This window comes from Mesitornis unicolor, unplaced genomic scaffold, assembly GCF_000695765.1.
Source record: "Mesitornis unicolor isolate BGI_N332 unplaced genomic scaffold, ASM69576v1 scaffold15942, whole genome shotgun sequence".
NCBI classification, from domain to species: domain Eukaryota; kingdom Metazoa; phylum Chordata; class Aves; order Mesitornithiformes; family Mesitornithidae; genus Mesitornis; species Mesitornis unicolor.
In genome coordinates, this window is record NW_010168642.1 from 52183 (window position 1) to 64184 (window position 12002).

Genomic DNA, 12002 nt, shown 5'->3' on the forward strand with positions numbered 1-12002 from the left:
GTAAGACCCACCTGAGATTTAACATTTGTTGTACTCGTGCAATGCAGCCCAGCAGCTGCCCTCGTCCCTCGCAGGTGGAGCAGCCACCGCTCCTGTGTTCAAACCAGGGGCTGTGGTCAAAGAAAGCAACCTCAGCATAAGGTAAGAAAGCTCAAAAGCCAGATTTCCCATACATTTCACTTCACTTTGCATGGCAAGAGGGCTCCGACTCAGCCATACAAGCATGCCACACACCCCATCACCGTGCAGCCACACGGGCTAAACCGTCACAGGGGACACCATCACCACCGCACACCTCCCAGCACCCAGCCCTGTCCCGGTGCATTTCAGCTCGTTATTTTCCACCTAGCTCTTAACAGAAGCGCAAACAAAGCAATCCCTTTCTCCATGCATCGGTTCTCAAAGCACTCACACAATATCACTGGAAAAAAACTGAGCCAAAAGTGTCAAAATGAGATTTCTGGTTGCTCTGCTTTGTGGGGCAGTGGCACCTGCAACCAAGAACATGGCAAAACAGACACGAGCACACAAAATATTCATGTGTGTATTTATATTTGTCTGGGAAAAATCTGTTGGAAAACGTTGCCCTTCTGCTTATAACCATTGTGTCCTGAGGGTGAACAATTTTGCCTTTTCCAAGAAAGAGCCCCGAATCAACAATAACACAGGGCTGGCTGATCTCTGCTGACACTTCTCCATCAGGAAGGGCAGGGCAACCATGGATGGGACTGCACGTCCCTGTGCTTCCCAGCGCTCCACCTCCACTGCCCAGGGGATTTGTTGGATCCCAACTCACCAAGGTGGCCTTCGCCGGAGCAGGGGCCCACCCACCCCTCTCAACCAGCAGCCGTAGCGACTTTGAGGTTGGAAAAGATCTCCAAGATCAAGTCCAACCGTCAACCCAACATCACCATGGCCACTAAACCATGTCCCAAAGCATCACCTCCACACAGCGCAGGGGAACCTGGCTCAGATGTTGGAGCTGCCTTTGCCCGCTCCCCTCCCGTCGTGGCACCGTGGAGGCTCCATCGTGCTGTGCTTGTCTTCAGGGATGTGCAACCTTCCCGTCCTCATATCTAAACGGTGCAAGATGTCACTCTTTAAAAGTTACAACGCTTTCTCGCCAAATTCTTTTTCTTACTATAAAAACAAAGGAAATAATAACATTTATTCAATCACATGGCTATTACAGTATCTAATTTTTGGCCTTTGGCACTGCTTTCCCTAAAGACTGAGCATTTTCTTCGTGAAATACCAGCAAGCCTTGGGCACGACTTTAGAGAGCACCAGAAATAGTGCGTGGAGGGAGAAAAGCTGTATCGCTTTCTTCCACATATGGATACCAGCTCCTGTGAGGGATTTACACACACAAATATAATGCCTTTTGATCCTGGGGTCTTGTTAGGGTCCTGTCCTTGCACGGCAAAGCCCCCGTTTGTCCAGAAGGGCAGAGCTCCTGCAAGAAAGCTTAAATTTGTGCATAGGCTTAGCAGGACGGGCTTTGTGCAACTGCCACGCTGGGGTTTGACCGAGGGCACGCTGTCACAACCGGGCATGATTTATATTGTATAGGCAGGGCAAAGCCTATGAATATTAATTCATTTGGTTCTGCTGTCATAAATAGCCCTAGACAGCCAACACCCATAAAAATACAAATGCTCCAGTGTTAACCCTTGGAAAGCTCCAGCACCAAACTGAACCAAACTGGGACAGGCTCACAGATCCTCAGCATGGTCCAGACCCCAGCTTTAGCCACGGCACATGCACCAGCGCTTCACAGGGTTTGGCTCCTCTGTACCTAAAGGCAAAGAAAAACCCATTTGCTTTTCCAGGCTTCACCACCTCACAGCTGCAATGTTTCCTTCCACAGAGCACGGTTTGCTGTCGGAGCAGCTCTCCACCTCGGAAACCTAGGAAAGCATCCCGGGCTGAGGAAAAAATTAAAACTTAGACAAAAAATAAGTCACAGCAGAAGCAACCGTCCCAGGGAGCACCAAATGCCCCATCCCGCCAGGGCCGAGGGCTCCCTGCAGAGCCACACATCCCACATGAAACCAGCGGGACCATGGAAAGTGCCCTGATCGGCACTGTCGCATACTGGGAGGGATGAGGCGCCCACTGCAGCTCAGACGCTCACTTCTCTGCAGGGTTTGTCCTAGGGATGTGGACAGTCCAGGCTAAATCCCAAAAAGCTGTAAAATAATGGCAGTGGAACAGAGTACAGAGTATTTCTTCTATTTCTCCTGAGCGTAGTAATCAATAGTTTTATGCACTGAAGAACTCCATCTTAAATGGAATTGCCCTTCTGCACTTAATCATCTATAATTTCTCTCTGATACATGCCTTCCACTTTCCAGCTCTTCTTGGACACGGATGAAGTCACCCAGCTCCTGTACCAGTTTACACGTGCTTTCGGGTGCCCACTTCACACTACACCAACCCAAACAGGTACAAGGTGCCGGCCCCGCTCCGGTAGACGCAAGGATATCTGCATTCTCACAGACCTACAGCACTTCCTCCAGAGCCTGGACTTACACCCACATCCAAGCTAAATAAATCATGTGCCACAGGCCCTAAAACAACTCACTACGCGCAGTGCAAATAACAAAATGTCATAATATTTGTCCAAGATATGTGGATTATTTTGTTTTTAATAACCAAGATCTAGCAGCAAAAAAAAAATGACAGGGAGGTAATGATTCCTCTCAGTGTAATTCGGTGTGTATTGCCCCACTTGCCTTGCAACCCCAGCAACAGGTCCAAAGCCCACAGACCATCCCCAGCCCTGAGGCCATGGTGATGGTCCTGCCCTCCCTGCCTCTGCTTTGCTGCACCGGCCTCAGCAAAGGGAGGATTTGGGGCAAATCCCCCGTTTTGTTGCCATTGCAAGGCTGCGGGCGGGCAGCAAGGACATAGACCACGTTCAGACTGATGGATGAAAGGGCAAATCCAGAAGAAAATACCTCTAATGCTATCATTTATCAAGGGCAAAAATGAGAACAGAACTGAGGTGAAGTTCCAGCAATAACCACCAAGTTCTCATTTCCACTCCGAAACCCATCTTCCTAAGCCATAAATCACGCTGAAAATAAACTCCATGGAAGCTGTGCAAACTGGCTCAGGGGTACGGTCTGTGCCGGGGCTTTCGCTGCAGAGCGCACCCCCTCGGCAGCACGGCAGGAGATGCTCGGGTTTCAAAACACCGGTGGTGAGAGGGATTTAAACCAGACAGGGATTTAAACCAGACTGGGACGGCTGCAGGAGCCGGACCCGCAGCCACGGCAGGTGACAGTGGGCTCAAACCATTTCATGGCAATGTTTGTGCTGGAGCTGCACCCTGCGGTCAGGGCTCCAACTCAGGACACCCACGGGAGGTAGATCCATACTGGATAATCCATGTGGATTGTCCTGCCAGGGAGGGGACAGCAAGGTGACATGGACCAGAGCACCACAAACCGCAATCCCTTCCTGACAGCCTGGTTTCTCACGGACTAGAAAGTGTTTTTCATGTTTCACAAAGACTCTCAGGGCTGAGAAATGACTGTGGCTCTACAGAACTGGGCCATGGGTTTTGTATATACTTTATGAGAGCAGACAGTATTTTTCCAGTTCCACACCGTGATGCTGGAGATGAAACATTCACCCAGAGGAGAGAGCAATGGCAAACTCTTTTCATGGTGCTATATTCACCGGTCTCCTCATCGCTGTTTTTCAGCAGCTGTCAGGGTACTAAGCAGGGATATTAGGTGTTCCCAAACTTACCTTTTCTGCCTTAAAGCAACTCCACTACCCCATCAGGGTTTACGCCCCAGGGAGCCAACAATTCACCAGTGTCACAGGATCACTGGCCACGCACCTTAGCTCTAAAATTGCTATTTCTGGGGGTAAATTGCCAGCAGTTACACTGGAGCCTGAGCCCGCCTGGGATTTAGCCTTTGGAGAACCCCTGGCAGACAGAGCAGCACACAATAGGTCAGAGCAAGAACAAGGCAGGGAAGAGGAGCTGAAACCTTTCATGTGCACAGCTCCCGTGCTAGAAATAGGCATCAATGTTCTCCACTGGGTTATTCAGAGGCCTGGAAAGGGTTTTATCTGCAGGCATTAGAAGCCGCCTGGACATGCCACAGCCAGGCAATATTGATCAACACCGCAAAAGCCCCTCTACACGTCTTTGCCATCACCCGAGCACAGCATCGGTTCCAATTTATGAGCAGCACCAGGCACCGCCATCTGCAATTCAGCTCCTCCTGCCTCGCACAAACACCTCACAGGGGGGTTTTATCCAGACATGGCCCAGCTCAGCCTGGGTCCTTCCAAAGCAGGACTGGGTTTGTGAGCCCCTGTCTTTAAACCACGTTACCTCTGCACTGCGCTGGAGCACCATAAAACCTCCCAGGTGGGAAAGGGGAAAATGCCAGCGATTCCCTGTGGAGGAGTAAAAGGCTCTTCAGATGCTGGGGCCACCGCAGCCAGCCTCCACCATCACACCAAGGCCAACAAGCCTTGGATCAACCCTATGTACATACCAGCTCTTCCCACTGCAGCTGATGGGACTGGAAACCCGAATTTGGCCTGGCTTCCCCGACCCCAAGTGCTGCTTCACACCAGCCGCCAGGCAGCCCCTGCCAAAATGGCAACCCCCAGCCAGCACTGAAGGGTGGGTTTATTTTTACAGCTCTGGTTGAGCTCTGTGTAATTCTGGCAATAGGTGCTGCGCAGCAAAGCTAAACAATACAGGGAGTCCAGACAGCAAAATTAGCCATTTCTAAAAATACAGGGATAAAGCAGCAGGGTGTGACACATCGTCTGCTCCCAGCCCCTGCTCTGCCGCAGCATCAGCCTGGCTCCTGGGGATCACTGGGGACAGAACAGTGCCAATGGAGGGGGGTGCTGGCCCCTGGCCCCCCAGAATAGGCTGAGGCCAGGGGAGGAGAATAGCGTAATTAGGGTAAAACCCACCCCCCCGGCCATGCACCCCCTTGGCTCCCACTCTGCCCAGGGAGAGGCAGGTCCATGGTTTGGCTCTGCAGCCTGTGGCACGGCAGCTTTGCAAAGTTGGCTTTTTTGCAGAGTTCCGGGGTTTTTTCCTGTTTCCCATTGCACTCACTGTACCTGGATGCAAAGCACTCCCCTGAGCCACCGCTGCAATCTTCTGCACACTGGCAGTGCCCCCTCGTTACCTGGCTCCGTGTTTAATGGGCCTCACAGCTCGCAGCAGCATTTCTTTGCTGAGAGGGAAACCATTATTCTATTGCTGCACCTTTTCTGATTGAAGAAAAAAATAATAATACCACAACAAATAACAGCCAAAGCCAAGTTTGGACCTTCGTTGTGACCAGCAGCACACCCACTAGTTAAATGTGATTATCAGACTATTCAATTGGTTATGTCACAAGTGATAAATCAAGAAAAGCCTCTCGCTTGATAAGGAAAAGCCAAGCAAGGCTATTTTAAAATGAAAATCCAAAGGAATTTAGAGTGCTGGTGTGAGAGAAAAGAGCCGAGATTAAGAGGCAATACAAACACGAGCTAAAGGGGCTGCTCCAAAGCTGTCCTCCCGTGCCTTTGTTGCTCCCGCTGTGTGGCCCAAACCTTGCCCCTTCTCAGCCCCCAGGTGCCCTGAGCACCCCCATCCCACCGGGAAGGTCCCAACCTCCTACCCTAGCATTTACAGCAGAGACAGGAATGCAGAAAAATGAGGTGGTTGTGTATCCCTAGGGGCACGAATTCGATATTCATGGACTTTCTCTCTATTTTAAAGGGCAAAACACTTTGACTTGAAACAAACTAAGGAGAAGACTGGAATGATAAATGAGTGTTTTTCTGTACTCCCTCAGTGAAATTTAATTTTAATTGATATTAAACAAGACAGAGCTCCCACTCAAACTTTTATTTGCCAGCCACCTATTTGGGCTGCCTCTGAAATGGCAATGCCGTTCAATCCCTGCCCTTGGTGCCCTCTGTGCTCATCAGCACCTGAGGACTCAGCCAGAACGATCCTAAACACAGAGACCCGGTGCCACTGCAGAGAGACAGGGCACCAGTCCTGCTGGGCCAGGGTTTTCATCCCAGGGCTGTGACAGGGAAAAGTCTGCATTAAACTGTTTTCTTACTGGGGATTTTGCTCCTCCTATGCATTTTGATCCAAATAGTTAACTTTAGCAGTCAACAGCATCTGCACATGAAGCTCGAGGTGATGCACAGTGCAAACTTCACATGGCACAGCGTCATTGCCCATGGTTCACTCATTGCTCTTCCAAGCCAGCAAAGCAAGTCAAGGTGAGGATCAGGGGTTTGCAGATCCACTGGCCAAGTTAGCAGATTTGTACCCAAAACAGGGAAAACTCCTCCCCAGTGCTACCCAGTCTGCACTCACCTGCCCCAGAGCAGACCCAGCCGCTGGGTCCTGACCCACAGCATCACAGGGTGACAGGGTAGGGGCACCAAAAACCCCAACACACACCACCACTGCAGGCTCTCGCTTTCAGGGAGAAGCAATGCTGGGGAAGGATCATTAAAACTGAGCTTTAACTGCAACAGAGGACCTGAGATGCTTCTAGGCAGGACATGAAAGGTGTTTTGGTTTTGCTTTTTACAGCAAGATGAAAGCAGAGCTCTGCTCTGAGCACTGGAGGCAGAGCCGATCCCTCGCTCCCATCTGCCAGCCGAAACGCTCTCTCATTCACCTTCCCGGTTACACACACTAAACCCAGCTGAAGGGTAAAAACCCCGAGGTCAGGACTTGTGCACCGAGTCATTCCTCCTGCTTTAACCCAGACTCAATTCCCCAGCATCGCACTGTGCCTGCCTCTGCCTCTCCACAGTTCCCACAGGGCCCCTCCTCGATTCTTCTCCTCCTCTACTCACTGCAATTCTGATCTATTTATTTTCATACGAGCTTTGATTTCTGCAGGCTTTAATTCTGCTTTATCCATCTCTGCTCGAGAGAAATACACTTTGCTTGCTGTCCCAGAAGCAGGTTATTTACCTGACCTCCAGAAGGTTCACAGCTCCAGCCCAGGGTTTGATGATGTTTACCAAAAGCAATGCTCCCCTTTGAAACCCTTTCAGTGCATCTCTCATCTAAACCCATCCCCAGGGGAGCATTAATATTTGCTAAAACTGCTATCATTCATCTATACTCAGCAATTAAACTTCTGGTTGCCATTAGTTGCTAACAAACTAATATTGCTATTAGACCACGGCGGCCCCTGCACACCAGAAGCTCTTACACACTGTCCCATTCATGGTCTGAAAGCACCCGAAATATTTATTTATAGCATCCACGGTGCCACAGAGCATTCCTCCTCCCTCCCATGGACACTTGAGAGGCTCACTGACAGCGTGGTCACATTTTCCTACTCCCACGCTGTGACACCCAAGCCGGGTGCAGACAGCAAGGACCAGCCCAGCCCAAAGCCAGGCAGTGACGCACACTCCCAAAATCCCCCGCCAGAGGTGGAGCAGGGACGCATGTTCCCCCTCTGATCCCTCCCTTCCCGGGGTCACGTCTATGGGGGGAGGAAAATGCAGCGGAGCAAAACCCCGCGTCGCACCCCTCTGCGGGGACAGTGCTGCCAGCGGCAGCTGGGCCTCCTAAATCGGGCGCTGGTGCAGGGCCAGGCGCGCTGCTCCCCATCAGACGGGGTTACTCACACACACCCCTGTGTGCTGTCAAGCAAGGGAAGACAGCTGATTTTGTATAAAACCCCTTCACAAGCTGCTCCGAGGCGCTCAGCTGCCACAGCACTGGTGCCGCAAAGTTGCACTGGACAGGAATTCAGCTGTGACAGCACAGGCCTGGCCTCAACACTCAACACTTCAGAGCGGGGAGAGTTTTTGTTTAAATAAAAACGGAACCCAGGCTGGGTTTGTGCTCTTCCAGCTGAGGAGCTTGTCCCTTCTCCATAGGCACCTCCTTTACAGAATTTGTCCCCTCTCCATAGGCGTCTGCTTTACTTTTGCAAAACTTGTGCATGGTCCCTTTCCCACCCCCATTTCTGCCCTTTCTCTCCCTGCAGAAGGGGTCAGGAGAGGTCCGTTAGTCCAATAGCACTGCACATGGAAGTGGTTATAAACCCCTGATTTAACAGGTGGGTGGCTGCAGGGTTTCGGTAGGGATTTGTTTTGGTTTGTGTTTGCTTTGTTTTTTCTTTTAAAAAAAAAATCTTCAGCTCACAAAAAAAAAAGCAAGAGAGCACTGAAGAGACTGATGAGAATTATCAAAATACAACACAAGTTAAATAAATCTTCGTTAACACACTAAATATCACCATGGCCAGTGCTCGCACAGACAACCTGACTGCTCCAGATGCATGGGTCAGGCTGTTGGATTTCCTCAAGCTTCTCCATATAAAAAATCTGGAATCAGAGGATTCAAACAGACACCATGAGCCTGGCTCTGGGCTCCCTGGGGGACCCCAAGGCCACCCCAGGACAAGGTGGCTTCTCCAGGCAGTAGATACAGGTGCCATTCCTGCCTCCTCTGAGCCACTATGTTCACAGGTTCACAAACAACTGTTTATCTCACAAATCACTAATTCTCCCATAAACCACTATTCTTCTCATAAACAACTGCTTCTCTCAGGCTTTTGAGGACTCCTGCCCCACTTTGGGCATCGTTTCTCCCCTGGTGCCTCCCCAAGTTAGGGCAAAACCCCATCTGCATGGTAGGGCTTGGGGGTGCAAATCCACCCCCTGTGCCACCCTCATCCGAGGGCCACCACCCCCAGAGGGGATGCAGCGGGGGCTGTCCCCAGCACAGCCCCTTTAAGGGCCCTTCAGAGGTGCCACATTAATTTTAGCCTGGAGCAGGGCCAGGGCGCAGGGCAGCTGCTGTGGCGGGGGGGCCGGTGCCCCCGTACCCTGCCCTCCCCCGGGTCCTGCCCCATCCCCGGCTCTGCAGGCAGCAGCGCAGCCATGGCAGAGGAGCAGACGGAGCTGGAGGAGCGGATCATCATCAAGGACCTGCACACCAAGGAGATCGACCTGGTGGACCGGGACCCGAAGCGGATAAATGAGGACGTCGTCAAGGTAGGGTTTTTTCTCCGTGCTGCGTGTCAGGGGCATCGCCACCTCCTGCACACAATCAGTACATCGGTATTGTCACTCGTGTTCAGCCTCAGCCAGGGCTGTGGGTCCCTGATGTGGGCACCCCAAGAGGAGGCATGGCCTCGGGGTGCAGGGAGGGGACCCACAGCACCTCCAGCCTCGCTGTTGGGGTGCTCAGACACCATGTGGGTGTCCATGGGCTCTGCACAGCTCCCATTAACGTAGCATTTCCCATTCCTTGAACACGCTCTGCAGCTTCCCGGGCTGGAGCTCGGAATCGCATGGAGACGCCCTCCTTCATATGGGTCAGTGGGGAGCCAAAAATAACACCAGGTCAACCCACATGGCTGATTTAAAGGGAACCCTGGACAAAGGCTACCAACTTAAAGACCTGACAATCACCAGCGTGTTCAGGGACCCCTTGTCCTCTTTAGGAGGAGCCCGTTCCCCCCAGGACAGCGTGAGGGTGCAGCAGGGCTCCTCTGCCTGGCTTTGGTCAAAAGGAGCTCTCTGCAGCTCAACGGGGCAGCATTTTCCCACACCCTGACAACCCTAAGCTTTGATAGCATTATGCTGAAGTTAATTTTGGCCCAGAGGAGAACAGGAGAAGGAAGGGCTTTGTTAAAACTGCAGTGAGAGATCAGAGAGGACAACACACCAGCAGGGACAAAGCTTGCTCCAGCAGCTTTGGGATCAGCTGTGACCTTGAGCTCAGCAGTGAAACGCAAGCGTTAAAACACTGTTACAGCTACAACCACAGCAGAGTCAAACCGAGCCCCCAGATGGGCTGTGACAGTGACAGCTGCAGATAGGCACCCTTCAGCATCATAAGGATGGCTGCCAGGCACCTCTGCATCTCCAGCACCTTCCCAGCAGCATGCCCCACATCTGTGCCACACCATGCCGGCACACCTCAATGGCTGGGAACAGCCCTGGGCTGCAGCAGCACCACCTTGCCTTTACCGGTGTAGTGAGGACCAGGGCATCCTTCAGCCTGCTCACCCCCAGTGCCAGGCAATGACCTGCTCCACAGCTTGGGGGTGCCACCAGTTACCACAGGGGAGCAATGCCAACCCCTTCCAACCCATCCCTAACCCCTCACAGCAGCCCCATTTCTCCACCCCGGCCTTTTCTACCCAGGATCCCCCAAAGCCCATAAGAGAGAGGCAGTGGCACAGCCATGGGGGCTTTGCAGAGCTTTAAAAGCCCCCTCCCAGGACAAACAACAGATCAGCACTTGCCTTTGGTGGTCCCCAAGCCGCCTCTGTCCCCATTGCTCCTCCAGACCCACTTCTGGGGTGCCATTAGCAAAAGAAGCAACAAGGCAGAGGCTCTCCTCTTATAGCCTGCCTCTCCCTTTGTTAATTACTCCCTAATTAGCTCATCAGGCTCTCAGCAGCTGTGCACACAGCTGAGTCCCAGCCCACCGGGGCAGCAGGGTTTTGGGGCTGCTCACCCCCCTGCCAGGTCCTGCCTGCAGCTCCAGGTGCCCCTGCCCACCCCGGGGAATTAGAGACAGTGCTGGGTGATTTTATGGTCGAAGCGCTTCCAAAACCAGAATGGATATTGCAATTTAACATCAGTGTACCAACAGGCACATTAGCTTCCCCAGGAAAGCCAGTGCTGTTCATCAGGACCGATGACTTGGCTCACACCGTCCCTAGCAGTGAGTGACCCCCCTGAGATCCCTGCACATGGTTGGGAGGCTTTTAGGAGCGTTTGTCGTTCGGTGACACCGGCGATGCCCGCACACCACAGCACCCTGCAATCCCTCACCCTCCTCAGCCAGAGGAGCCCCTCGCCTCCGCAGATATAAATAAACAAGCTGTAAATCAAGAGGGCTGTGGCATTTTTATTAGCACAAAGCACCTCGCACCAAGCAGGCAGCCTACAGCCTGGACGCTGAAAAAGGGCAGGGATGGGCTGTGTTTGCCACTGCCCCTGTGCCCAGGGCTCCTGGAGCCCTTGCTGGGCCCCCAAGCCTCTCTCACCTCCATCCTCTCTCCTCCCAGGTGGATTTTGAGGATGTGATAGCCGAGCCCGTGGGAACGTACAGCTTCGACGGCGTCTGGAAAACCAGCTACACCACCTTCACTGTCAGCAAGTACTGGTGCTACCGCCTGCTCTCTGCCCTCCTGGGCGTCCCCCTGGCCGTGGTCTGGGGCTTCCTCTTTGCCCTCATCTCCTTCTGCCACATCTGGGCAGTGGTGCCCTGCATCAAGAGCTACCTGATCGAGATCCAGTGCGTCAGCCGCATCTACTCCCTCTGCATCCACACCTTCTGCGACCCGCTCTTCGAGGCACTCTCCAAGCTCTGCACCAACATCCGTGTCGCTTTCCGGAAGGAGATTTAGGTCCCTGCGCCCCCCCCCAACCTGCCCTTGCATGACCACCCCTTTGCATGGGCATCCTTGGCTCCTGCAGCCCACCTTGCCCTCGGGCCCAGGGACCCCAACACCCAGGGACCCCCTGGGTGCCCATGGACCTGTGGCAGAGCTGCTCTGGGGATGCTCCCTGCAGACAGAGGCACATCAGGCAGCCCCCTGCTACATCCCAAAACCCACGTCGGCTCAGCAAGCAGCTGGGGAGAGCCCCCCAGGACCCCTATCCTCACGGGAGGGACCACAGCCCTGTGACCTGCGGCTGCGGAGTGAGGTGCAGGGACGCTGCTGGCAGCAGACCAAATCCCAGCGTGGCACCGAGAGAGACGCCTGCGTATCCGTTACTATTCACTGCAAGTAATTGTTGTGGAGCTTCTGTATCAAATCAGGCTGCGCAAAAGTTTTACGGCTAGAGTAGCGAAAACAAACTTTGTTTTTTAATGTGTGTTTGTATTTCAGCAAAGCGTTGAAACCCAGATGATCAGTGCATGTCGTAACGCTGTGTCTGCCTTCTGGGCACACGTGCTGAGCCCGAGCCACTGGCAATTGCAGTGTGACACTTGCTGCTTA

At 52.9% G+C, this 12002-nt stretch overlaps 1 protein-coding gene across 1 annotated transcript; it reads left to right on the forward strand.

Annotated features, from left to right (window-relative positions):
• The first annotated feature begins 8868 nt into the window (after positions 1–8868).
• CAV3 (caveolin 3) lies at positions 8869–11413 on the forward strand. Its single transcript, XM_010179096.1, has 2 exons — positions 8869–9033; positions 11064–11413. The coding sequence occupies exons 1-2, from the start codon at positions 8920–8922 to the stop codon at positions 11403–11405; spliced, it is 456 nt and encodes a 151-aa protein (XP_010177398.1). The 5' UTR covers positions 8869–8919; the 3' UTR covers positions 11406–11413.
• The last annotated feature ends 589 nt before the right edge of the window (positions 11414–12002 follow it).

Bases quoted from the DNA above. Each gene is read 5' to 3' on its own strand.
- CAV3 (XM_010179096.1), top strand. From the start codon at position 8,920: ATGGCAGAGGAGCAGACGGAGCTGGAGGAGCGGATCATCATCAAGGAC. The intron at 9,034-11,063 runs GTAGGGTTTTTT...CTCTCCTCCCAG, and splicing joins TAAATGAGGACGTCGTCAAG to GTGGATTTTGAGGATGTGAT.